Here is a 25,101-nt window from a genome sequence, read left to right on the forward strand (position 1 = left end):
ATTTTATAGCCACACCACTGACTGTAGTAGAACAGCACCACATCATGGAGAACACAACACGTTTTATAGCCACACCACTGACTGTAGTAGAACAGCACCACATCCTGGAGAACACAACACGTTTTATAGCCACACCACTGACTGTAGTAGAACAGCACCACATCCTGGAGAACACAACACGTTTTATAGCCACACCACTGACTGTAGTAGAACAGCACCACATCCTGGAGAACACAACACGTTTTATAGCCACACCACTGACTGTAGTAGAACAGCACCACATCCTGGAGAACACAACACGTTTTATAGCCACACCACTGACTGTAGTAGAACAGCACCACATCCTGGAGAACACAACACGTTTTATAGCCACACCACTGACTGTAGTAGAACAGCACCACATCCTGGAGAACACAACACGTTTTATAGCCACACCACTGACTGTAGTAGAACAGCACCACATCCTGGAGAACACAACACGTTTTATAGCCACACCACTGACTGTAGTAGAACAGCACCACATCCTGGAGAACACAACACGTTTTATAGCCACACCACTGACTGTAGTAGAACAGCACCACATCCTGGAGAACACAACACGTTTTATAGCCACACCACTGACTGTAGTAGAACAGCACCACATCCTGGAGAACACAACACGTTTTATAGCCACACCACTGACTGTAGTAGAACAGCACCACATCCTGGAGAACACAACACGTTTTATAGCCACACCACTGACTGTAGTAGAACAGCACCACATCCTGGAGAACACAACACGTTTTATAGCCACACCACTGACTGTAGTAGAACAGCACCACATCCTGGAGAACACAACCCGTTTTATAGCCACACCACTGACTGTAGTAGAACAGCACCACATCCTGGAGAACACAACACGTTTTATAGCCACACCACTGACTGTAGTAGAACAGCACCACATCCTGGAGAACACAACACGTTTTATAGCCACACCACTGACTGTAGTAGAACAGCACCACATCCTGGAGAACACAACACGTTTTATAGCCACACCACTGACTGTAGTAGAACAGCACCACATCCTGGAGAACACAACACGTTTTATAGCCACACCACTGACTGTAGTAGAACAGCACCACATCCTGGAGAACACAACACGTTTTATAGCCACACCACTGACTGTAGTAGAACAGCACCACATCCTGGAGAACACAACACGTTTTATAGCCACACCACTGACTGTAGTAGAACAGCACCACATCCTGGAGAACACAACACGTTTCACATTCATCAAGAAAAGCCATTTTATAGCCACACATTTTATAGTCCATCCTAGAAACCAGAAACCCGTCTGAACTGAACAACTACAACTAGGACATGTCTTTAAAGGTCTGTCAAATCAAACCACACAGTTATTATGATGTTAAACCAGTGTGAGGTGGTGGTGAGGACCACCCTCCCTCTCCTGCTCCTCCTCTCTCCCTCCCTCTCCTGCTCCTCCTCTCTCCCTCCCTGCGCCTCCTCTCTCCCTCCCTGCGCCTCCTCTCTCCCTCCCTGCTCCTCCTCTCTCCCTCCCTGCTCCTCCTCTCTCCCTCGCTGCGCCTCCTCTCTCCCTCCCTGCGCCTCCTCTCTCCCTCCCTGCTCCTCCTCTCTCCCTCCCTGCTCCTCCTCTCTCATTTTTACTCCCTCTCCCTGGCTGCATCCTCTCTCTCTCCTCCCTCCCTGCTTCTCCCTCTCCCCTCATTTTCCTCTCTCCTTTCTACTCCATCTCCCTGGCTGCCTCTTCTCTCTCACCCACCCTGTGAGGATCCATGACAGTAGTAAGGAAAGAGGTGGTGGTCAGCTCTGAGATGAGGGGTCTCTTCTGGGGCCTCTCTTCCTCCTCCTCCTCTCTCCTCCCCACCAGGCGTCTCTGCAGTGGGCTGTGGGAGGTGCTAAAGTTCCTGATGAACAACTCTGGAGGGTCAAGATGACACACACATGGGTAAAGCGGTCTACTTTCCCTAGACCTGACCTGGGTTCAAATACTATTAGAAATCTTTCAAATACTTTGCTTTAGCCTGCCTGGAGTGCCAGATGGGTGGGGTCTGCAGTTTCAGGACTTTTCTATTGGTTCATTAAGCCAGGCAAACTCAATCAAGCACAGCTGCAGAATGTTAAATGATTTCAAATGGTATTTAAACCCAGGTCTGTTTCCAAGTAGACAGTGACTCTGTAACAGTAGCTAGTTGACCCAGTAACTCCCCAGAGACTCTGTAACAGTAGCTAGTTGACCCAGTAGCTCCCCAGAGACTCTGTAACAGTAGCTAGTTGACCCAGTAGCTCCCCAGAGACTCTGTAACAGTAGCTAGTTGACCCAGTAACTCCCCAGTCTTACCCAGAGACTCTAACAGCAGCTAGTTGACCCAGTAACTCCCCAGTCTTACCCAGAGACTCTGTAACAGTAGCTAGTTGCCCCAGTAGCTCCCCAGAGACTCTAACAGTAGCTAGCTGACCCAGTAACTCCCCAGAGACTCTGTAACAGTAGCTAGTTGACCCAGTAGCTCCCCAGAGACTCTGTAACAGTAGCTAGTTGACCGAGTAGCTCCCCAGAGACTCTGTAACAGTAGCTAGTTGACCCAGTAGCTCCCCAGAGACTCTGTAACAGTAGCTAGCTGACCCAGTAACTCCCCAGAGACTCTAACAGTAGCTAGTTGACCCAGTAGCTCCCCAGTCTTACCCAGTGACTCTGTAACAGTAGCTAGTTGACCCAGTAACTCCCCAGTCTTACCCAGAGACTCTGTAACAGTAGCTAGTTGACCCAGTAGTTCCCCAGAGACTTTGTAACAGTAGCTAGTTGACCCAGTAGCTCCCCAGTCTTACCCAGTGACTCTGTAACAGTAGCTAGTTGACCCAGTAACTCCCCAGTCTTACCCAGAGACTCTGTAACAGTAGCTAGTTGACCCAGTAACTCCCCAGTCTTACCCAGAGACTCTGTAACAGTAGCTAGTTGACCCAGTAACTCCCCAGTCTTACCCAGAGACTCTGTAACAGTAGCAGTTCCTCTGTGGTCCAGAACGTAGTGCACCTCATCCTTCAGGTTCACGATGGTCGCAAACGACTGTGCGCCATCACCGGTCCCGTTGCCTAGCAACCTTCCTAACTCCCCCAGGCCACCGCCACCGATCTCGTCGTTGCCTAGCGCCCCGAGACGCACCGCCAGCGGCCAGTGGAGGGCGGAGTCCAGGATGTAGAACCTGAGCGTCTTATTTGTCCGACACTTCAACCCTTTAATCCCGCCTGCTTCCTGGTCCTGGGAGGAGGGGGAGGAGTCCTGGGAGGAGTCCTGGGAGGAGGATGGTGAGGGAGGGGGTGTCCCTAACCCCTCGTTGTCTAGCCCTAGCCCCTGCTGTGGGGGCAGGGAAACCCCTAGCTGTCCCAGAGTTCTACAACAGGCACTATAGCGACCTGACGACGGGCTGTAGCTACTCAGGATGTTACTACAGGCAACCGTCCTCCCCGTCGCAGCAACAGGTAGGCAGCATCGTCTGAGGTAGGACTGGAGCACGGCAGCACCACCTGATGTCTGGGAGGGGAAGGTGCAGAGGGGAGAGCGACCCGGATTGGACTGGTTGAGACAAAGCTCACACACCCTGGAGGTGGAGCCTGGGAGGGGGTGTGGCCTGGGCAGAACCACTGAGAGGCAGCAGAGAGGGGGGGACAGGGGCTGGGAGGGTCCACTGTAGTAGTAGTGGTCAGAGGGGTGGTGGTGGTGGTGGTGAGGGGAGTCGCTACAGGAATGGTAGCGAACCGCGACGTCTGCAATCTAGAAGGGGGTCGAAGAGTTCAATTAATGTGGATATAAAAATGGAGAGATTTAGACGTTCTCATCTTCAGAGATCTGAAGCCGTCTGACTACATTCATCTAGATGGAACAATTCACAATGATGTTCTCAAGCCATGTTTTATTCTTCATCACATCAAAATATTAAATGTTGTAGTAAATTTATTTTTATTGTAGTTGTAGTAGTGGTTGATGTAAGGGTCGTCGTTGTTGTCGTGGTGACTCACCTGCGTCAGCAGTGGGTCGGGGCCGGGCCCCAGGGGATTGTGGGGCAGAAAGAGCAGGAGGGCAGGGCCTTTGGTCAGTTCCTGCTCCAGAAGGCGGGACTTAGCACCAGTCGGCGCCAGCCATTGGAGGACGGTCTCGCGGTGCTCAAAGACCCAGGAACAGATGCCTTCAGAGGTGAAGTTACGCTCCCAACTAGGGAAAATCTGAGGGGGGAGGGAGGAGAGAGGGGATAGAGGGGGGAGACGGGGGAGAGAGGGGATAGAGGGGGGAGAGGGGGGAGACGGGGGAGAGAGGGGAGACGGGGGAGAGAGGGGAGACGGGGGAGGCGGGATAGAGGGGGGAGGCGGGATAGAGGGGGGAGAGAGAGGGGATAGAGGGGGGAGACGGGAGAGAGAGAGGGGATAGAGGGGGGAGACGGGAGAGAGAGGGGATAGAGGGGGGAGACGGGAGAGAGAGGGGGGAGACGGGGGAGAGAGGGAGGAGACGGGGGAGAGAGGGAGGAGACGGGGGAGAGAGGGAGGAGACGGGGGAGAGAGGGAGGAGACGGGGGAGAGAGGGAGGAGACGGGGGAGAGAGGGAGGAGACGGGGGAGAGAGGGAGGAGACGGGGGAGAGAGGGAGACAGAAAGGTAAAGCTAAACCGCCATAGGAACAAATGACAGTACCAGGAGATTTTCCTGAATATTTGACCCAACCAGGAGAAAGTCACTATCGCATTAGAGGGAACCAAGACTACTCTCAGGGCCGGCCTGCTAGTGCTCACTAGCAGGAGTGACTTTTCCCAGAAGGTTAGGATAATTAACGTGGCAGGTTAGGATAATTAGGTGAAGGTTAAGAAAAGGTTTAGGGTTAGCTAAAATTGTCCCCTGATCTACAATCAGGTCTGCCCTTAAAAAAAAACAGTCTTGGTTTCCACTAATGCGACTCTGGGCCCTGACAAGTCTGTTTGTCACGCGCTGATGACATCCCCACTGACCAATGAGGAGTTGAAGTGTCGGTAGACAAGGGGGTGGGCGTGTGTTGACTGACCAATGAGGAGTTGAAGGGGGGTGGGCTTGTGTCGACTGACCAATGAGGAGTGAAGTGTCGGTAGACAAGGGGGGTGGGCGTGTGTCGACTGACCAATGAGTAGTTGAAGGGGGGTGGGCGTGTGTCGACTGACCAATGAGTAGTTGAAGGGGGGTGGGCGTGTGTCGACTGACCAATGAGTAGTTGAAGGGGGGTGGGCGTGTGTCAACTGACCAATGAGTAGTTGAAGGGGGGTGGGCGTGTGTCGACTGACCAATGAGTAGTTGAAGGGGGGTGGGCGTGTGTCGACTGACCAATGAGGAGTTGAAGTGTCGGTAGACAAGGGGGGTGGGCTTGTGTCGACTGACCAATGAGGAGTTGAAGTGTCGGTAGACAAGGGGGGTGGGCGTGTGTCGACTGACCAATGAGTAGTTGAAGGGGGGTGGGCGTGTTTTGACTGACCAATGAGGAGTTGAAGTGTCGGTAGACAAGGGGGGTGGGCTTGTGTCGACTGACCAATGAGGAGTTGAAGTGTCGGTAGACAAGGGGGGTGGGCGTGTGTCGACTGACCAATGAGTAGTTGAAGGGGGGTGGGCTTGTGTCGACTGACCAATGAGTAGTTGAAGTGTCGGTAGACAAAGGGGGTGGGCGTGTTTTGACTGACCAATGAGGAGTTGAAGTGTCGGTAGACAAGGGGGGTGGGCGTGTGTCGACTGACCAATGAGTAGTTGAAGGGGGGTGGGCTTGTGTCGACTGACCAATGAGTAGTTGAAGTGTCGGTAGACAAGGGGGGTGGGCTTGTGTCGACTGACCAATGAGTAGTTGAAGTGTCGGTAGACAAGTGGGGGTGGGCTTGTGTCGACTGACCAATGAGGAGTTGAAGTGTCGGTAGACAAGGGGGGTGGGCGTGTGTCGACTGACCAATGAGTAGTTGAAGGGGGGTGGGCTTGTGTCGACTGACCAATGAGTAGTTGAAGTGTCGGTAGACAAGGGGGGTGGGCGTGTTTTGACTGACCAATGAGGAGTTGAAGTGTCGGTAGACAAGGGGGGTGGGCGTGTGTCGACTGACCAATGAGGAGTTGAAGTGTCGGTAGACAAGGGGGGTGGGCGTGTTTTGACTGACCAATGAGGAGTTGAAGTGTCGGTAGACAAGTGGGGGTGGGCTTGTGTCGACTGACCAATGAGTAGTTGAAGTGTCGGTAGACAAGTGGGGGTGGGCTTGTGTCGACTGACCAATGAGGAGTTGAAGTGTCGGTGCAGGTAGACGGTCTGGTCATCTCTGACTGAGATGGACTCTGCCACCTGTCTACTGGTCACCACCCCGAAACGCACCGCACCACGGAAGTCTGAGGCAGGGAAGAGCAACACACACTTTCATTCATCTTTTACTTCTCATTTCTATAGTCACAGAACTAGAATGAGTAGAACAGGCCTTGCTATGAATTGGGCAGAGCTTCCAAGTCTGGTCTATTCGTTCTATTTCAATGGCTATGACATTCTACTCCGGTGGCAAAAACCCCAGCAGGTAGCGGTTATCAAAGACACTGGATTAGAGGACTTACATTTATCCATCTCCCATCAACAACATGGATGTTAATGTTTAGCTTACCTCTCTTCAGGGCTTTAGGGAGTTAGCCAGTTAGCATGTAGCGGTTAGCTTACCTCTCTTCAGGGCTTTAGGGAGTTAGCCAGTTAGCATGTAGCGGTTAGCTTACCTCTCTTCAGGGCTTTAGGGAGTTAGCATGTAGCGGTTAGCTTACCTCTCTTCAGGGCTTTAGGGAGTTAGCATGTAGCGGTTAGCTTACCACTCTTCAGGGCTTTAGGGAGTTAGCCAGTTAGCATGTAGCGGTTAGCTTACCTCTCTTCAGGGCTTTAGGGAGTTAGCCAGTTAGCATGTAGCGGTTAGCTTACCTCTCTTCAGGGCTTTAGGGAGTTAGCATGTAGCGGTTAGCTTACCACTCTTCAGGGCTTTAGGGAGTTAGCCAGTTAGCATGTAGCGGTTAGCTTACCTCTCTTCAGGGCTTTAGGGAGTTAGCCAGTTAGCATGTAGCGGTTAGCTTACCTCTCTTCAGGGCTTTAGGGAGTTAGCCAGTTAGCATGTAGCGGTTAGCTTACCTCTCTTCAGGGCTTTAGGGAGTTAGCCAGTTAGCATGTAGCGGTTAGCTTACCTCTCTTCAGAGCTTTAGGGAGTTAGCCAGTTAGCATGTAGCGGTTAGCTTACCTCTCTTCAGGGCTTTAGGGAGTTAGCCAGTTATCATGTAGCGGTTAGCTTAACTCTCTTCAGGGCTTTAGGGAGTTAGCATGTAGCGGTTAGCTTACCTCTCTTCAAGGCCTGCAGAGCTGAGGAGAGGTATGTGATGTAGCCGGGAGGCTGAGGAGAAGAGTTGAACTGGAAATAACCCACTACCCCCGGCTAGGAGGCAGGAGAGGAGAACAGACATGAAACACGTGACTTGGGTTGCAAAAATCCGGTAGCTTCCTCAAAATTCAAAGGTTTTCCAGAAACCTTGGTTAGAGGATTCTGGATTTCCTATTTACTCCCTCCTGATTCTGTGAATCCTCCAAACAGGATTTCTGTTCAACCTGGGCATTATGGGAAAGGTACTGTGACATCACAGGTCATAGAACAGTAGAAGCAGTCAGCCATGTCAGAAAGACTCACTTTTAAACCATGCTCTCTGTTGTGACAGAGGCACTACAGAAAGGATTAAACAAGAAACTGGCTAAACAGCTCCTCAACAACATAACACCCTCCACGACACCTGACCCACAGGTACACCACACCTAGTGGACCACTCCCAAATGGCACGAGGTTCCCTATATATAGGTGTCCTACTGTTAACCATAGGGCACGATAAAGGAAACAGGGGTCCATTTGAGACATTGTCACTCATTGTGACATAGAACTCTTGTCTTTCAACAGAAAATAACACCCAAAGCATAACACTCATTTCCTCTCATCTCTTTGTTTCTCTGCTCTGCCTTTATTCTTATCCCCTTATCCCCCCCCCCCCCATTCTTATCCCTTTATTCCCCCCCCCCCCCCCCCCCCCATTACCTCGTGATAAGACAGGAAGTCTTGTAGTGTGGCTCGTGATGGTAGGTAGGTCAGTGGGGTGATGACTCTCAGGATGAACCTCTCTACATAGGAAGCCAGGAACGGACCCTTGTACTCTATAGGGCCAAACCTCCAGAACCAGACAGGGGAGAGATGGATACAACATGTCAGAGTAGGAGGACCCATTTAGAACCAGACAGGGGAGAGACAGATACAACATGTCAGAGTAGGAGGACCCATTTAGAACCAGACAGGGGGGGGGGGGCAGATACAACATGTCAGAGTAGGAGGACCCATTTAGAACCAGACAGGGGGGGGGCAGATACAACATGTCAGAGTAGGAGGACCCATTTAGAACCAGTCAGGGGAGAGACAGATACATGTCAGAGTAGGAGGACCCATTTAGAACCAGACAGGGGGGAGACAGATACAACATGTCCGAGTAGGAGGACCCATTTAGAACCAGACAGGGGGGGAGAGACAGATACAACATGTCAGAGTAGGATGACCCATTTAGAACAAGACAGGGGAGAGACAGATACAACATGTCAGAGTAGGAGGACCCATTTAGAACCAGACAGGGGGGGGGGCGGACAGAAAGAACATGTCAGAGTAGGAGGACCCATTTAGAACCAGACAGGGGGGGGGGGGGGGAGACAGATACAACATGTCAGAGTAGGAGGACCCATTTAGAACCAGACAGGGGGGGGGGCAGATACAACATGTCAGAGTAGGAGGACCCATTTAGAACCAGTCAGGGGAGAGACAGATACATGTCAGAGTAGGAGGACCCATTTAGAACCAGACAGGGGGGGGGACAGATACAACATGTCAGAGTAGGAGGACCCATTTAGAACCAGACAGGGGAGAGACAGATACAACATGTCAGAGTAGGAGGACCCATTTAGAACCAGACAGGAGGGGGAGAGACAGATACAACATGTCAGAGTAGGAGGACCCATTTAGAACCAGACAGGGGGGGGGCAGATACAACATGTCAGAGTAGGAGGACCCATTTAGAACCAGACAGGGGAGAGACAGATACAACATGTCAGAGTAGGAGGACCCATTTAGAACCAGACAGGGGGGGGGGGGGGGGGGGGACAGATACAACATGTCAGAGTAGGAGGACCCATTTAGAACCAGACAGGGGGGGGGCAGACACAACATGTCAGAGTAGGAGGACCCATTTAGAACCAGACAGAGGGGGGGGCAGACACAACATGTCAGAGTAGGAGGACCCATTTAGAACCAGACAGGGGGGGGAGAGACAGATACAACATGTCAGAGTAGGAGGACCCATTTAGAACCAGACAGGGGGGGGGGGGGGGGGGGGAGAGACAGATACAACATGTCAGAGTAGGAGGACCCATTTAGAACCAGACAGGGGGGGGGGGGCAGATACAACATGTCAGAGTAGGAGGACCCATTTAGAACCAGACAGGGGGGGGGCAGATACAACATGTCAGAGTAGGAGGACCCATTTAGAACCAGTCAGGGGAGAGACAGATACATGTCAGAGTAGGAGGACCCATTTAGAACCAGACAGGGGGGAGACAGATACAACATGTCCGAGTAGGAGGACCCATTTAGAACCAGACAGGGGGGGAGAGACAGATACAACATGTCAGAGTAGGATGACCCATTTAGAACAAGACAGGGGAGAGACAGATACAACATGTCAGAGTAGGAGGACCCATTTAGAACCAGACAGGGGGGGGGGCGGACAGAAAGAACATGTCAGAGTAGGAGGACCCATTTAGAACCAGACAGGGGGGGGGGGGGGGGAGACAGATACAACATGTCAGAGTAGGAGGACCCATTTAGAACCAGACAGGGGGGGGGCAGATACAACATGTCAGAGTAGGAGGACCCATTTAGAACCAGTCAGGGGAGAGACAGATACATGTCAGAGTAGGAGGACCCATTTAGAACCAGACAGGGGGGGGGACAGATACAACATGTCAGAGTAGGAGGACCCATTTAGAACCAGACAGGGGAGAGACAGATACAACATGTCAGAGTAGGAGGACCCATTTAGAACCAGACAGGAGGGGGAGAGACAGATACAACATGTCAGAGTAGGAGGACCCATTTAGAACCAGACAGGGGGGGGGCAGATACAACATGTCAGAGTAGGAGGACCCATTTAGAACCAGACAGGGGAGAGACAGATACAACATGTCAGAGTAGGAGGACCCATTTAGAACCAGACAGGGGGGGGGGGGGGGGGGGGGACAGATACAACATGTCAGAGTAGGAGGACCCATTTAGAACCAGACAGGGGGGGGGCAGACACAACATGTCAGAGTAGGAGGACCCATTTAGAACCAGACAGAGGGGGGGGCAGACACAACATGTCAGAGTAGGAGGACCCATTTAGAACCAGACAGGGGGGGAGAGACAGATACAACATGTCAGAGTAGGAGGACCCATTTAGAACCAGACAGGGGGGGGGGGGGGGGGGAGAGACAGATACAACATGTCAGAGTAGGAGGACCCATTTAGAACCAGACAGGGGGGGGGGGGCGGGGCAAACACAACATGTCAGAGTAGGAGGACCCATTTAGAACCAGCCTTTAGATCAGAATGGAGATTACACGGACAGAGGGGGAATAATACCTCATGAAGTAAACAGAATATTATCACAACGACAGTAACAACCAAACAACATGAATAGACTAGATTCTCCCTCTAGATATAAAACGAATAGACTAGATTCTCCCTCTAGATATAAAACGAATAGACTAGATTCTCCCTCTAGAACAGGTGGATGACAGGGTATAGATATAGAGCAACTAGACTATATCTAATTTAACTTCGCTAGAACAGGCGGATGACAGACTAGTTGCTCTATATCTATACCCTGTCATCTACCTGTTCTAGCAGAGTTAAATAAGATAGATATAAAACAACTAGACTATACCATATCTCATTTAGCTGCACTAGAACAGGTAGGTGACAGGATATAGATATAGAGCAACTAGACTAAATCTCATTTAACTGCACTAGAACAGGTAGGTGACAGGATATAGATATAGAGCAACTAGACTACCTCCTTTACCTCTTGTAGAACAGGTGGATGACAGGGTATAGATATAGAGCAGCTAGACTACCTCTTGTAGAACAGGTGGATGACAGGGTATAGATATAGAGCGACTAGACTATATCTCCTTTACCTCTTGTAGAACAGGTGGATGACAGGTTATAGATATAGAGCAACTAGTCTACCTCCTTTACCTCTTGTAGAACAGGTGGATGACAGGGTATAGATATAGAGCAACTAGACTACCTCCTTTACCTCTTGTAGAACAGGTGGATGACAGGGTATAGATATAGAGCAACTAGACTACCTCCTTTACCTCTTGTAGAACAGGTGGATGACAGGGTATAGATATAGAGCAGCTAGACTACCTCTTGTAGAACAGGTGGATGACAGGGTATTGGTAGAAGCTCTTCTGTTTCCTGCATTTCCCCTGGCTCCACCAACAGTTCACTGCCACAAACTGCACCTGTACAAACAGACAGCAGAGGCAGAATAAGACCACAGCACACCACCTGCACAGACCAGGAGTCCCATTTAGAAACAGCTTCACAATTTAATACAGTAACTAGGAGGTGTATTGAGTTGTACTGTCTACATTAGAAACAGACTGGCAACCTGACTATATAGCACCATACTGTAGCTGTGCAATAGACCAGGGGTGTATTCATTAGTCCAAAACCGTTGCATAAACATTTGGTCTGTTGCAAAACATTTTGCAAAACATTTTGCAACAGAAACCTCTTCCTCCAAATGGAAAACATTGTGCAATGAAAACAAGTTTCTATACAACGTATTCAAGTAGGTCCCACCCGGTTTGCTTCCTGAGCAATAAACGGTTTCCATTGCAAAAGGTTCTGCAACAGGCCAAACCTTTTGCAAACGTCTGTGACTAATGAATACAACCCTGTTCTGAAATATACTGTTCTGAACCAACCCTCAGCACGATAAGCCAGTCCACAATGTGCAGTTCCCTGCCTGTCTGGCCAGCCTCCGGGTGACCTCTTGGCGAGTGGCGATGGAGTGTGAGCGTGTGTGTGCGTGCGTGCGCGTATATGTGCGCGTGTTTTCCTGCATGTGTGTGCACGTTCCTGCGTGTGTGTGTGTGTGTGCGTACATTCCTGTGTGTGTGTGTGTGTGTGTGTGCTCGTTCCTGCGTGTGTGTGTACATTCCTGTGTATGTGTACCTGTTTGACCAGCCTCCGTGCGACCTCCTGGACCTCGTGGCGATGGAGTGTGAGCGTGTGTGTGTACATTCCTGTGTGTGTGTACCTGTTTGACCAGCCTCCGTGCGACCTCCTGGACCTCGTGGCGAGCGGCGATGGAGTGAGCACACCAGGGAGCATAGAAGAAGATGACGGACACCTCTGCCGCGCCCCTCAGCCTCTCCACCTGCTCCAGCTGACCCAGGTACAGGTCCACTACAGGGGCCTCGGCAGAGAAGAACCTCACCGGGGGACGCGCAGACGCAACCACATTCTTAGCCCGGCTAGGAGGGAGAAGAGGAACGGAAGGGGGTGTGAGAGAGAGAGAGAGAGAAGAGGGATGGAAGGGGGTGTCAGAGAGAGGGAGAGGAGAGGGATGGAAGGGGGTGGGAGAAGGAGAGAGAGAGAGAGAGAGAGAGAGAGAGAGAGAGAAGAGGATGGAAGGGGGTGGGTGTGAGAGAGAGAGAGAGGAGAGAGAGGAGAGAGAGAGAGAGAGAGAGAAGGGAGAGAGAGAGAGAGAGAGAGAAGAGGATGGAAGGGGGTGGGTGTGAGAGAGAGAGGAGAGAGAGAGAGAGAGAGAGAGAGAGAGAGAGAAGGGAGAGAGAGAGGGAGAGAGAGAGAGAGAGGGAGAGAGAGAGAGGGACGGAAGGGGGTGTGAGAGAGAGAGAAGAGGGATGGAAGGGGGTGTCAGAGAGAGGGAGAGAAGAGGGATGGAAGGGGGTGGGAGAAGGAGAGAGAGAGAGAGAGAGAGAGAGAAGAGGATGGAAGGAGGTGTGAGAGAGAGAGAGAGAGGAGGGATGGAAAGGGGTGGGTGTGAGAGAGGGAGAGAGCGAGAGAGAGAGATGGAAGGGGGGGTCAAATAGAGAAAGAAAGAGAGAGATGGAAGGGGGGGTCAGAGAGAGAGAGAAAGAGAGAGATGGAAGGGGGGGGTCAGAGAGAGGGAGAGAGAGAGATGGAAGGGGGGGTCAGAGAGAGGGAGAGAGAGAGATGGAAGGGGGGGTCAGAGAGAGAGAAAGAGAGATGGAAGGGGGGGTCAGAGAGACAGAGAAAGAGAGAGAGAGAGAAGGGGGGGTCAGAGAAAGACGCTAGGAAGAGACAGGAAAGGACTTCGATACAAGTTGCTCATAATTTGTCTCGTCTTGAAATAAGTTGTGTGTAACAACATACGTTGAGTCTTCTCTAGGCCTTCCTCATTCTAACCTGTCAGTCCATCCATAACCGCTCAGTCTAAATGAATATTTACATCTCCTAGGATCATTAGTGATATGAACCCAGCGCTCCCACGGGAGAAACAATATTTACATCTCCTAGGATCATTAGTGATATGAACCCAGCGCTCCCACGGGAGAAACAATATTTACATCTCCTAGGATCATTAGTGATATGAACCCAGCGCTCCCACGGGAGAAACAATATTTACATCTCCTAGGATCATTAGTGATATGAACCCGGGGCTCCCACGGGAGAAACAATATTTACATCTCCTAGGATCATTAGTGATATGAACCCGGGGCTCCCACGGGAGAAACAATATTTACATCTCCTAGGATCATTAGTGATATGAACCCAGCGCTCCCACGGGAGAAACAATATTTACATCTCCTAGGATCATTAGTGATATGAACCCGGGGCTCCCACGGGAGAAACAATATTTACATCTCCTAGGATCATTAGTGATATGAACCCAGCGCTCCCACGGGAGAAACAATATTTACATCTCCTAGGATCATTAGTGATATGAACCCGGGGCTCCCACGGGAGAAACAATATTTACATCTCCTAGGATCATAAATATGTCTGACAGCCTGAAGACAGAATCTCTGACAACTGCTAGAAGTACAGGAGGACAAGGCAGACAGTCAGTCTCTGACGACGAGCAGCAGGTCATGAGACAGGCGACTGTCAATACGGACAAACAAAACAACAATGACAGCCTCCCACTGTAGGCTACAGGTCCAGTGTTTATGAACAGAAAATAGACAAACACAGTGATCTAGCAAGCTGCACTGCAACGTTTTATAGAAAACAGACCCTAAAACAGCTGTCTAGATTAGAACGCACGTCGCGACCTCCAGTTGGCTAGACAGATAGCTAGATCAGGGGGTTTTACCTCCCCTCGGGGACCCCCAGTTGTTTTTGATCTATTCCAGAGTAAGCACACCTGATTCTACGAATCATCAAGCCGTTGTGAATTAGGTGAGCTTGTTCAGGGCCACAACAAAACTGTGAAATGCCTGGTGGTTTGTCACTAAAAACCACAGATAACTGCCGGTAGATCCGAACGATGTTACCTACCTGCAGGTAAATGTAACCGCCAGTAGTAGCAGGACGCTCAGCAGTATCGCCCCGCAGACAAGCACTGGTCTCCGGGCCATCAGACTAGACACCTGCCTAAGAGACTGCCGCAGCCACCGAAGCATTACAGGGAACTACCCGGCTATCCCTCCCATCGGATCTACACGCCCTGGCGGTACAAGGCCATTCAGCTAGCGGGCGGGGAGGTTGTAGGTTCCGCGAGGCGCGGTAGGGTTATTGTAGGTTCCGTAGGTTGCACATTTATCGTGTTTTAGGCAGAGTTTAGTTCAAACACGAACAAGCCAACCTTCCTTCCCCACGTAGACTTAGCTACTTCCGCAATGACGCTGCTCCACGTCAAGGGAGCGTCGGGAAGTAATCGGTCAAATCGGAAAAGTAGAATCGTTCGAATTTATTGTAGTAGTAGTTCAATACTCAATCAGAATAAAAGTGTCTTAAACTATGAATTTACTCCATTGTTTATAGTTCTAAATTGATACGTATTGCATCGTACAAAGTAAGGTGGTTGTTTTGTAAGGTTTCGTGTTAGGAATTGTTTCGTTATTGTCTCTCAAACGGCAAAACCGCAGCTGCCATATCTGTGGTATTACTGTCAAAGACCGCTAGGTCGGGTTCGTTCTCCACTGCAATGCTTTCTCTGAGTTTTGGGCATTGCAGCCGAATTTAAAGGCGAGACTGACTAATACAAATAATATTGCATAATAAATACTCGATATTATTTGTAGATCAGTCGGTCACAATTTCAGTCAGTTGGTCACAACTTACACATGGCACATCACGGTTTTGAAGCAGTCATTCTTTCATTTTTATTTATTTAACTAGACAAGAACAAATTATGATTTACAATGACGGGCTACCGGGGAGATAACTGGGGGATAACTGCCTTGTTACAGAACGAGAGACTTTTACCTTGTCAGCTCGGGGATTCGAGCCAACAATCTTTCGGTTACTGGCCCAATACTCTAACCACTAGGCTACCTGCCGCACCTACACTCTAACCACTAGGCTACCTGCCGCACCTACACTCTAACCAGTAGGCTACCTGCCACCCCTACACTCTAACCACTAGGCTACCTGCCACCCCTACACTCTAACCACTAGGCGACCTGCCACCCCTACACTCTAACCACTAGGCTACCTGCCGCCCCTACACTCTAACCAGTAGGCTACCTGCCACCCCTACACTCTAACCACTAGGCTACCTGCCGCACCTACACTCTAACCACTAGGCTACCTGCCACCCCTACACTCTAACCACTAGGCTACCTGCCGCACCTACACTCTAACCACTAGGCTACCTGCCGCCCCTACACTCTAACCACTAGGCTACCTGCCACCCCTACACTCTAACCACTAGGCTACCTGCCGCCCCTTACACTCTAACCACCAGGCTACCTGCCGCCCCTACACTCTAACCACTAGGCCACCTGCCGCCCCTACACTCTAACCACTAGGCTACCTGCCGCCCCTACGCTCTAACCACTAGGCTACCTGCCACCCCTACACTCTAACCACTAGGCTACCTGCCGCCCCTTACACTCTAACCACCAGGCTACCTGCCGCCCCTACACTCTAACCACCAGGCTACCTGCCGCCCCTACACTCTAACCACCAGGATACCTGCCGCCCCTACACTCTAACCACTAGGCTACCTGCCGCCCCTACACTCTAACCACTAGGCTACCTGCCGCCCCTACACTCTAACCACCAGGCTACCTGCCGCCCCTACACTCTAACCACTAGGATACCTGCCGCCCCTACACTCTAACCACTAGGCTACCTGCCGCCCCTACACTCTAACCACTAAGTCCAACACGGACAGTGTCCATGACCATGAAAGGTGTATTCAATCACAGGTATCGCCTCCTGGGTGGATGCTGTCCTCAACCCCTGTCCTAAAATCGAAGTACATTCATTCTAACCTTAAACGGGTCGGGGGACTGGCCTAAAATCAGCTTCCGGATCAACCATTTTTTTAATCGCCTATGGCAGGAGTTCCCAAACCTAAATACAAAATAATAAAAAAGGAGTTCCGAAACCTTTTTTGGCCCACGACCCCATTTTGATATCTGAAAATCCTCGCGACCACAACCATGTTAAAAAAACAGATGTAAAATTAACAGCCAATGTTTCGTGTTTTATTTGGGGCCGTGGCAGTCAATTGAAAAACATTCTAACAATTTTTCTGATTGTCTTCTCAACTCACCACCACATACTTCAATGTGGGACTATCTGACAGTCAATTGCAAATGAGTCTCACCAGCGCTAATGAGATGGGTGTGCTTGATTGCATGTCGACTCGAAGCTTCTCAAAGTCACGATCAACCTGGATCAATATGTGTTTTAATGCAGAGGAGAGCATTGAATCCAGCTTCACACATATATGAGCTGGCAAAGGGTAGCCTATCATACGTTTTATGGTGCATGACGTCAGTGATCTTCAGGACGAAAAAGTCGGAGCTCGGAGCCCTAGAAAGATGTTGGAATTCCGAGTTGAATGACCGTTCAAAACGATTTTTCCCACAGTCGGAGTTCGTTTATTTCCGAGTTCTCAGTTGTCGTGAACGCACTGAAGTCGGAGATTTCCGAGTTCCCAGTTCTTTTGAACGCGTCATTAATACTCAGAGGGAGAGGTCAGGGTATCTGCTGCAGTAACTCTCCGAGTTCTGTGTTCAGCCTTTTTTCAAGCCAGTTGCTCTCAGTTGCATACAATGCGTCCATATGGCAAAGAGAGACACATTGATAACTAGAGTGCAGAGGCCTGCCCTCCGTCCCACCATAGATGTAGCACCATCTGTGCAAGTGTCCACGATTCGATCCCATATGGAAACTGTTTTTCTTCAATTCATCCTCGGGAATCGTGAAACATAACAATATGTCATCGGAAATAGCATCCCCTGACATGAATATAGAAAACAAACGCATGGTCTTCTAGGCCCTCACAGCTAACGGCCATTTGGACAGCATAAACTGGGGAGTTTTTGATTCGTTCAGTCAGAACATAAATACTTCGTTTAGCAATGTTATCTGAAAAAAAGCTATTGGTGTGAGTTTCTGCGCCTCTGCCTGACCCCAAATTGTTTTTACCATGTCAATTGCGACCGGTATTATCAAAGTCTCTGCAATAGTGTTGTGGTTTCATCGCATAATGAGCCGAGCCATTCACTGTGGGAACGATTCGAGAGCCCCGGTCAAGTGCGGCCTCTGGCCCTTTCCCATGATCTAAGGCCGCGCTCTGGTTTCATTTGATCTTTTAGTTTTGAAAAAAAGGTTCATTTAGATTTTTAAGGTTGATCACATTACAACGATTTTGAAATACAAATACAATATAATAATATTGTATGCTATTTATTGTACATAATGTATATACATTGTTTTCGGACGGATTTAGTCAATTCTCCCGCACAGTGGCGATTTCAGCATGTACATCTTGGTGGAGCAAAAGCAATGTGGGCTGCCGGCCAGCAAAGCCACTACACAACACTAAACAATACATTCATTGCACTATAACGGTGACAAACGGTGCCCTCAAACTGTTAGGGCCTACATAAAGCTGTCCCAACAGCAGAGTCCCAACACCTCACCTTGTGAAGGTGGCGCAGCGGTCCTTTGTGGGCAAATTCTGTCATCAAACTTTGTCATCCAAGTCTGGCATTCTCTGGATTTATGGTGGAAACTCTGAATAAAACACACAGCCTCTCCATTCGTTCGTGGTTGCTTTGCAATGCTTGGAGTTGGAGCTACTTATTCCTTCCAAGCGATTCATTGTTGAATTTGCGATTTCCAGTTCGATGTGTAATCTTTATGTTCAATGGCCGATAATTTCTCTAAATTATTTATCTTAATATGACAAGGATTAAAAAAGATTTGCCAGTAGATCGTCGACTGTCATGATGATGACTGCCAGTTACGATTTTGAAATTAAGACTTTGACTTGATCAGTCAAATCAAAGCTACCTTCAATATAACGTGATTTGACATTTATAACATTTTTTTTAAAAGTCCTAAAAATGTGGGGCTCAAAACGGAATGATGGTCGCCTCTGCTCCCGCAACCCCATGTTCATATCAGTCGACCTCACGTGGAGTCGCGAGCCCTAGTTTGGGAAACGCGGTCATAAACTGACGCGTTCTCGAATAGAAGACCATTACTAGGCGCGTGGCTTGCATGGAGATGTCTGCTTTATACCTCGCTCTGCTTCTGTTCTCCGGTAAGTGTTCTGTTCTCTGTCACTTTCAGGAAAGTAGTTTTATCTAAACAACAGCATTGATGTCAAATTGTATTGCGTGGTTATTTTCAGAAAAGCAAAAAAAGCTGTGCGTAAATTGGAACGGCTACACATATGCCCAAAAGGCAGAAGGCTATAGGCTATTAATAAAAGGGATTTTCATTCTTTAAGACACAAACCAGTTTTATATATGTATTTGTCATACAGGTGAATCCCTGCATTGTACAGCAGACTGTTGTCTGGTCTAGGACAGCCTACAGAGCAGGGGAAAGTTGGCGTGTGCGTGTTAGAATCTTACAGCAATATGAGAACATTTCTCCAAAAAACAAAGCCGTCAAATTGTACATCAATTTAGTTTGTTGCACACTGTAGCCTGTGTGTGTTTGTCTCTCTGTAAGTACACACACACTCACAGCGGTTATAGTGAATACATCAACCGTTTGTTTAACAATACCTATTACAATCTAAATTTAGAGCATGTTATCGACGGGATAACCAGATCTTACGAAGGCACTGAGTTAGCGACAACACCGACAGTCACCTCCCCGTTACCGGAGCGATGGCGGCGGCGGGACAAGCGGGGCTTGTTGGAGTTGGCGGGCGTCGTTAAATGCAGCACTGGGAGGTCGGCGGTGGCTTACATCATGTATGGATGTTACTGCGGGCTGGGAGGCCAGGGATGGCCTCGAGACAAGGCTGACTGGTAAGTACCGTCACACACACACACGGAGCTACTACTGGACCAGGGCTGGTTGGCCCTGGTCAAAAGTCTACTGGGACTCAGCACTTAGCCCTGGTGTAATAACAGCTGTGGCTTGGCAGAAACCCGGTTGGCACCAACTCTGATTTCTAAATACATCCACAGACCATGAATATCTACAAACAGTAATTTCATGCTGTAATGTGCTGTCTGTCTGCCAGGGCCGGATCCAGGCATAAGCAACATAATCAACATAAGTGGGGGCTTTTGGCCCCAACAATACATGTAATTTATTTTAGGAACTCAGTCTCTACTCACTGTTGAGAGTTAGAATGGGTGTACAGTTGGCGATTGAGAGTTAGAATGGGTGTACAGTTGGAGATTGAGAGTTAGAATGGGTGTACAGTTGGAGATTGAGAGTTAGAATGGGTGTACAGTTGGAGATTGAGAGTTAGAATGGGTGTACAGTTGGAGATTGAGAGTTAGAATGGGTGTACAGTTGGAGATTGAGAGTTAGAATGGGTGTACAGTTGGAGATTGAGAGTTAGAATGGGTGTACAGTTGGAGATTGAGAGTTAGAATGGGTGTACAGTTGGAGATTGAGAGTTAGAATGGGTGTACAGTTGGAGATTGAGAGTTAGAATGGGTGTACAGTTGGAGATTGAGAGTTAGAATGGGTGTACAGTTGGAGATTGAGAGTTAGAATGGGTGTACAGTTGGAGATTGTGAGTTAGGATCACCTCTTTATTATAAGAATGTGAAATGTCAGAATAATAGTAGAGAGAATGATTTATTTCAGCTTTTATTTATTTATTCACATTCCCAGTGGGTCAGAAGTTCACATACACTCAATTAGTATTTGATAGCATTGCCCTTAAACAATTTAAACTTTGGTCTAACATTTTGGGTAGCCTTCCACGAGCTTCCCACAATAAGTTCGGTGAATTTTGGCCCATTCCTCCTGACAGAGCTGGTGTAACTGAGTCTGGTTTTTAGGCCTCCTTTTTTGCACATGCATTTTCAGTTCTGCCCACAAATTTTCTATAGGATTGAGGTCAGGGCTTTGTGATGGCAACTCCAATACCGTGACTTTGTTGTCCTTAAGCCATTTTGCCACAACTTTAGAGGGATGGTGTTCTTCGGCTTGAAAGCCTCCCCCTTTTTCCTCCAAACATAACGATGGTCATTATGGCCAAACAGTTCTATTTTTGTTACATCAGACCAGACGACATTTCTCCAAGAAGTACAATCTTTGTCCCCATGTGCAATTGCAAACCGTAGTCTGGCTTTTTTTATGGCCGTTTTGGAGCAGTGGCTACTTCCTTGCTGAGCGGCCTTTCAGGTTATGTCGATATAGGACTCGTTTTACTGTGGATATAGATACTTTGGTACCTGTTTCCTCCAGCATCTTCACAAGGTCCTTTGCTGTTGTTCTGGGATTGATTTGCATTTTTCGCACCAAAGAAAGATAATCTCTAGGAGACAGCGGTATGACGGCTGCGTGGTCCCATGGTGTTTGTACAGATGAACGTGGTACCTTCAGGTGTTTGGAAATTGCTCCCAAGGATGAACCAGACTTGTGGAGGTCTACAACAAAAAAAATCTTAGCTAATTTATTTTTATTTTCCCATGATGTCAAGCAAAGAGGCACTGAGTTTGAAGGTAGACCTTGAAATACATCCACAGGCACACCTCCAATTGACTCAAATTATGTCAATTAGCCTATCAGAAGCCATGACATCATTTTCTGAAATTTTCCAAGCTGTTTAAAGGCACAGTCAACTTAGTGTATGTAAACATCTGACCCACTGGAATTGATACAATCAAATCAAATTTGATTTGTCACATACACATGGTTAGCAGATGTTAATGCGAGTGTAGCGAAATGCTTGTGCTTCTAGTTCCGACAATGCAGTAATAACCAAGTAATCTAGCTAACAATTCCAAAACTACTACCTTATAGACACAAGTGTAAGGGGATAAAGAATATGTACAATGAATTATAAGTTAAATAATCTGTCAGTAAACAATTGTTGGAAAAATTACTTGTGTCATACACAAAGTAGATGTCCTAACCAACTTTCCAAAACTATAGTTTATCAAGAAATTTGTGGTGTAGTTGTTGAAAAACGAGATTTAATGACTCCAACCTAAGTGTATGTAAACTTCTGACTTCAACTGTATCTAAACTTGTAGGAATCATGGCCAAATAGCGGCTAGGCATTCAGGGCACGTGCCCAGGGGGCCTGACCTCCAGTGGACCCCAATTGATGTTGCTAGTCACACTCACAGATATCATTAAAGGTGCAATATGTAGAAATCTCTCAGCCATTTTCTGGTTGCTAAAATTCTAATAGTTTGCCTAATAGTTGACCAAATCTCGGGTTAGGACCCCCCCAAAAGGCTAGATCCGGACCTGATGGCTCCTATCCCATGGCCAACAGCTAGTTTCTCAGACCTTCCATTTTGAGCTTGGAAAAATATGGACTGAATTCTGCTTTGTTGATGAGCTACTACATAGTCCGAGGCTGAAGAGAACACAACCCAAAGCCATTATCCTCACATAATGGATTGTATAGCAGACTAGATTTACATAAAGCACTTTGAGAAATTATACATTGTACCAGAGTTAACTCCCATCAACAACACGATTTTGTTATTTTCTGTCCACAAGGTGCTGTCACAAGCATGACTGTTGCTATGGGAAGGCTGAGAATCTGGTTTGTCAGACCAAGACGGACAAGTACCAGTGGACCTGTGAGAACAAGATGTCCAACTGCGGTACAAACTACACATCCCCATAATTCAACACTGTATTTCTGTATGAACTGCACATCCCCATAATTCAACACTGTATTTCTGTATGAAATACACATCCCATAATTCGACACTGTATTTCTGTATGAACTACACATACCATAATGCAACACTGTATTTCTGTATGAACTACACATCCCATAATTCGACACTATTTCTGTATGAACTACACATCCCATAATGCAACACTGTATTTCTGTATGAACTACACATCTCCGTAATTCAACACTATTTCTGTATGAACTACACATCCCATAATGCAGCACTGTATTTCTGTACTCCTAAGTACTCTCTAGGATAGTGGTTCATCATTACGCCTAACCCTAACCTTAATTGAAGAGCTCAAAGCACATGTATGTTTATGATGTAGCCAATTCTGACTGTAGTAACTAGTAACAACCGTGGATACAAGCTGTATTTCCAGGTCTGAAGCCAAGGGGCAATTTTCCATCGATAATGTGACAAATTCAGTCCTATTGCATTCTGTTTAGTCCTATTGCATTCTATTTAGTCCTATTGCATTCTAAGAATTCTAAATTCCACCCTGTGTGTTCTGTCCGGTGGTTCTAGAGTCTCTCAAGAACAGGTGTGACAAGATTCTGTGCAGGTGTGACCGGGAGGCGGCTAGGTGTCTGAGGAGAGCTCCCTTCATCCCTAAATACTCTGTCTGGCCCGATTTCATGTGTGGATACGAACAGCCCACCTGTACCCGTCACTGATGCTGTTACAGTGTGTGTGTGTGTGTGTGTGTGTGTGAGTGTGTGTGAGAGAGACTAGTGTTCTCTCTTGTTTGTCCTGGCTAGTGGTGTGTGTGTAATAAAGACCTACAGTACTTTACCCTCGGTCTGTCTGATGGGCACGGCCCATGGGTCTGATTAACAGTGTGATTATATCACCATGACAGACCTGCTGGGGGTGTATCATTAAGTCCATGACTGAGGACTCAAACAGCAGTTCTATAAACAGCTTGTAGACTGACATTTTCAAATGTACAAAAGAAAACAGTAAGGACATTATTCTAATGGCGTGTTAGAGTCTAATGGTGTGTGTGTTAGAGTCTAATGGTGTGTGTGTTAGAATCTAATGGCGTGTTAGAATCTAATGGCGTGTTAGAATCTAATGGCGTGTGTGTTAGAATCTAATGGTGTGTTAGAGTCTAATGGTGTGTGGTGTGTTAGAGTCTAATGGCGTGTTAGAATCTAATGGTGTGTGTGTTAGAATCTAATGGTGTGTTAGAATCTAATGGTGTGTGTGTGTTAGAATCTAATGGTGTGTTAGCGTCTAATGGTGTGTTAGCGTCTAATGGTGTGTTAGCGTCTAATGGTGTGTTAGAGTCTAATGGTGTGTGTGTTAGAATGTAATGGTGTGTTAGAATCTAATGGCGTGTGTGTTAGAGTCTAATGGTGTGCGTGTTAGAGTCTAATGGTGTGCGTGTTAGAGTCTAATGGTGTGCGTGTTAGAGTCTAATGGTGTGTTAGAATCTAATGGTGCGTGTGTGTTAGAATCTAATGGTGTGTGTGTGTTAAAATCTAATGGCGTGTGTGTGTTAGAGTCCCACAGCGATATGACGGCATTGCTCCAAAACAACGCTGTCAAATTGTTGGCGTGTTCGTGTTAGAATCTAATGGCGTGATTTCATCTGTAGGCCTACAACAAAAACACATTCTCTCATCTGTAGGCCTACAACAAAAATACATTCTCTCATCTGGAGGCCTACAACAAAAATACATTCTCTCATCTGTAGGCCTACAACAAAAACACATTCTCTCATCTCATCTGTAGGCCTACAACAAAAACACATTCTCTCATCTCATCTGTAGGCCTACAACAAAAACACATTCTCTCATCTGTAGGCCTACAACAAAAACACATTCTCTCATCTCATCTGTAGGCCTACAACAAAAACACATTCTCTCATCTCATCTGTAGGCCTACAACAACAATACATTCTCTCATCTCATCTGTAGGCCTACAACAAAAACACATTCTCTCATCTGTAGGCCTACAACAAAAATACATTCTCTCATCTGGAGGCCTACAACAAAAATACATTCTCTCATCTCATCTGTAGGCCTACAACAAAAACACATTCTCTCATCTGTAGGCCTACAACAAAAATACATTCTCTCATCTCATCTGTAGGCCTACAACAAAAACACATTCTCTCTTCTGTAGGCCTACAACAAAAATACATTCTCTCATCTGTAGGCCTACAACAAAAACACATTCTCTCATCTCATCTGGAGGCCTACAACAACAATACATTCTCTCATCTGTAGGCCTACAACAAAAATACATTCTCTCATCTGTAGGCCTACAACAAAAATACATTCTCTCATCTGGAGGCCTACAACAAAAACACATTCTCTCATCTCATCTGTAGGCCTACAACAAAAATACATTCTCTCATCTCATCTGTAGGCCTACAACAAAAATACATTCTCTCATCTCATCTGGAGGCCTACAACAAAAATACATTCTCTCATCTGTAGGCCTACAACAAAAACACATTCTCTCATCTCATCTGTAGGCCTACAACAAAAACACATTCTCTCATCTCATCTGTAGGCCTACAACAAAAACACATTCTCTCATCTCATCTGTAGGCCTACAACAACAATACATTCTCTCATCTCATCTGTAGGCCTACAACAAAAACACATTCTCTCATCTGTAGGCCTACAACAAAAATAC

At 47.8% G+C, this 25,101-nt stretch overlaps 2 protein-coding genes across 3 annotated transcripts in view; one reads left to right on the top strand and one right to left on the bottom strand.

Annotated features, from left to right (window-relative positions):
* The window catches only part of txndc11 (thioredoxin domain containing 11), a 20,288-nt gene extending 5,052 nt beyond the window's left edge, over positions 1–15,236 (bottom strand). For both annotated transcript variants that reach the window (XR_016485578.1, XM_090194788.1), the window contains exons 1-9: positions 14,642–15,236; positions 12,414–12,630; positions 11,513–11,610; positions 8,099–8,228; positions 7,360–7,453; positions 6,274–6,386; positions 4,033–4,236; positions 2,998–3,787; positions 1,781–1,938 (exon numbers count right to left, since the gene is read on the bottom strand). Coding sequence is in view for 1 of the 2 variants with exons in the window: in XM_090194788.1 (XP_090050914.1) it covers positions 1,781–1,938; positions 2,998–3,787; positions 4,033–4,236; positions 6,274–6,386; positions 7,360–7,453; positions 8,099–8,228; positions 11,513–11,610; positions 12,414–12,630; positions 14,642–14,766 (1,929 nt within the window). In the remaining variant the exon portion in view is untranslated. The remainder of the gene's footprint in view (positions 1–1,780; positions 1,939–2,997; positions 3,788–4,032; positions 4,237–6,273; positions 6,387–7,359; positions 7,454–8,098; positions 8,229–11,512; positions 11,611–12,413; positions 12,631–14,641) is intronic.
* Positions 15,237–18,663: 3,427 nt separating this feature from the next.
* On the top strand, positions 18,664–23,426 carry LOC118938417 (phospholipase A2-like). Its single transcript, XM_036942299.2, has 4 exons — positions 18,664–18,872; positions 19,365–19,593; positions 22,265–22,371; positions 22,978–23,426. The coding sequence occupies exons 1-4, from the start codon at positions 18,830–18,832 to the stop codon at positions 23,124–23,126; spliced, it is 528 nt and encodes a 175-aa protein (XP_036798194.2). The 5' UTR covers positions 18,664–18,829; the 3' UTR covers positions 23,127–23,426.
* Positions 23,427–25,101: the final 1,675 nt, after the last annotated feature.

This window comes from Oncorhynchus mykiss, chromosome 13, assembly GCF_057628025.1.
Source record: "Oncorhynchus mykiss isolate SJ-2025 chromosome 13, ASM5762802v1, whole genome shotgun sequence".
Classification (NCBI taxonomy): Eukaryota; Metazoa; Chordata; class Actinopteri; order Salmoniformes; family Salmonidae; genus Oncorhynchus; species Oncorhynchus mykiss.

Excerpts from the sequence above, each read along its gene's own strand:
- LOC118938417 (XM_036942299.2), top strand. The coding sequence starts at position 18,830 with ATGGAGATGTCTGCTTTATACCTCGCTCTGCTTCTGTTCTCCG. Across the intron at positions 18,873-19,364 it reads CGCTCTGCTTCTGTTCTCCG|AGCATGTTATCGACGGGATA; the intron begins GTAAGTGTTCTG and ends ATCTAAATTTAG. Across the intron at positions 19,594-22,264 it reads CCTCGAGACAAGGCTGACTG|GTGCTGTCACAAGCATGACT; the intron begins GTAAGTACCGTC and ends TCTGTCCACAAG.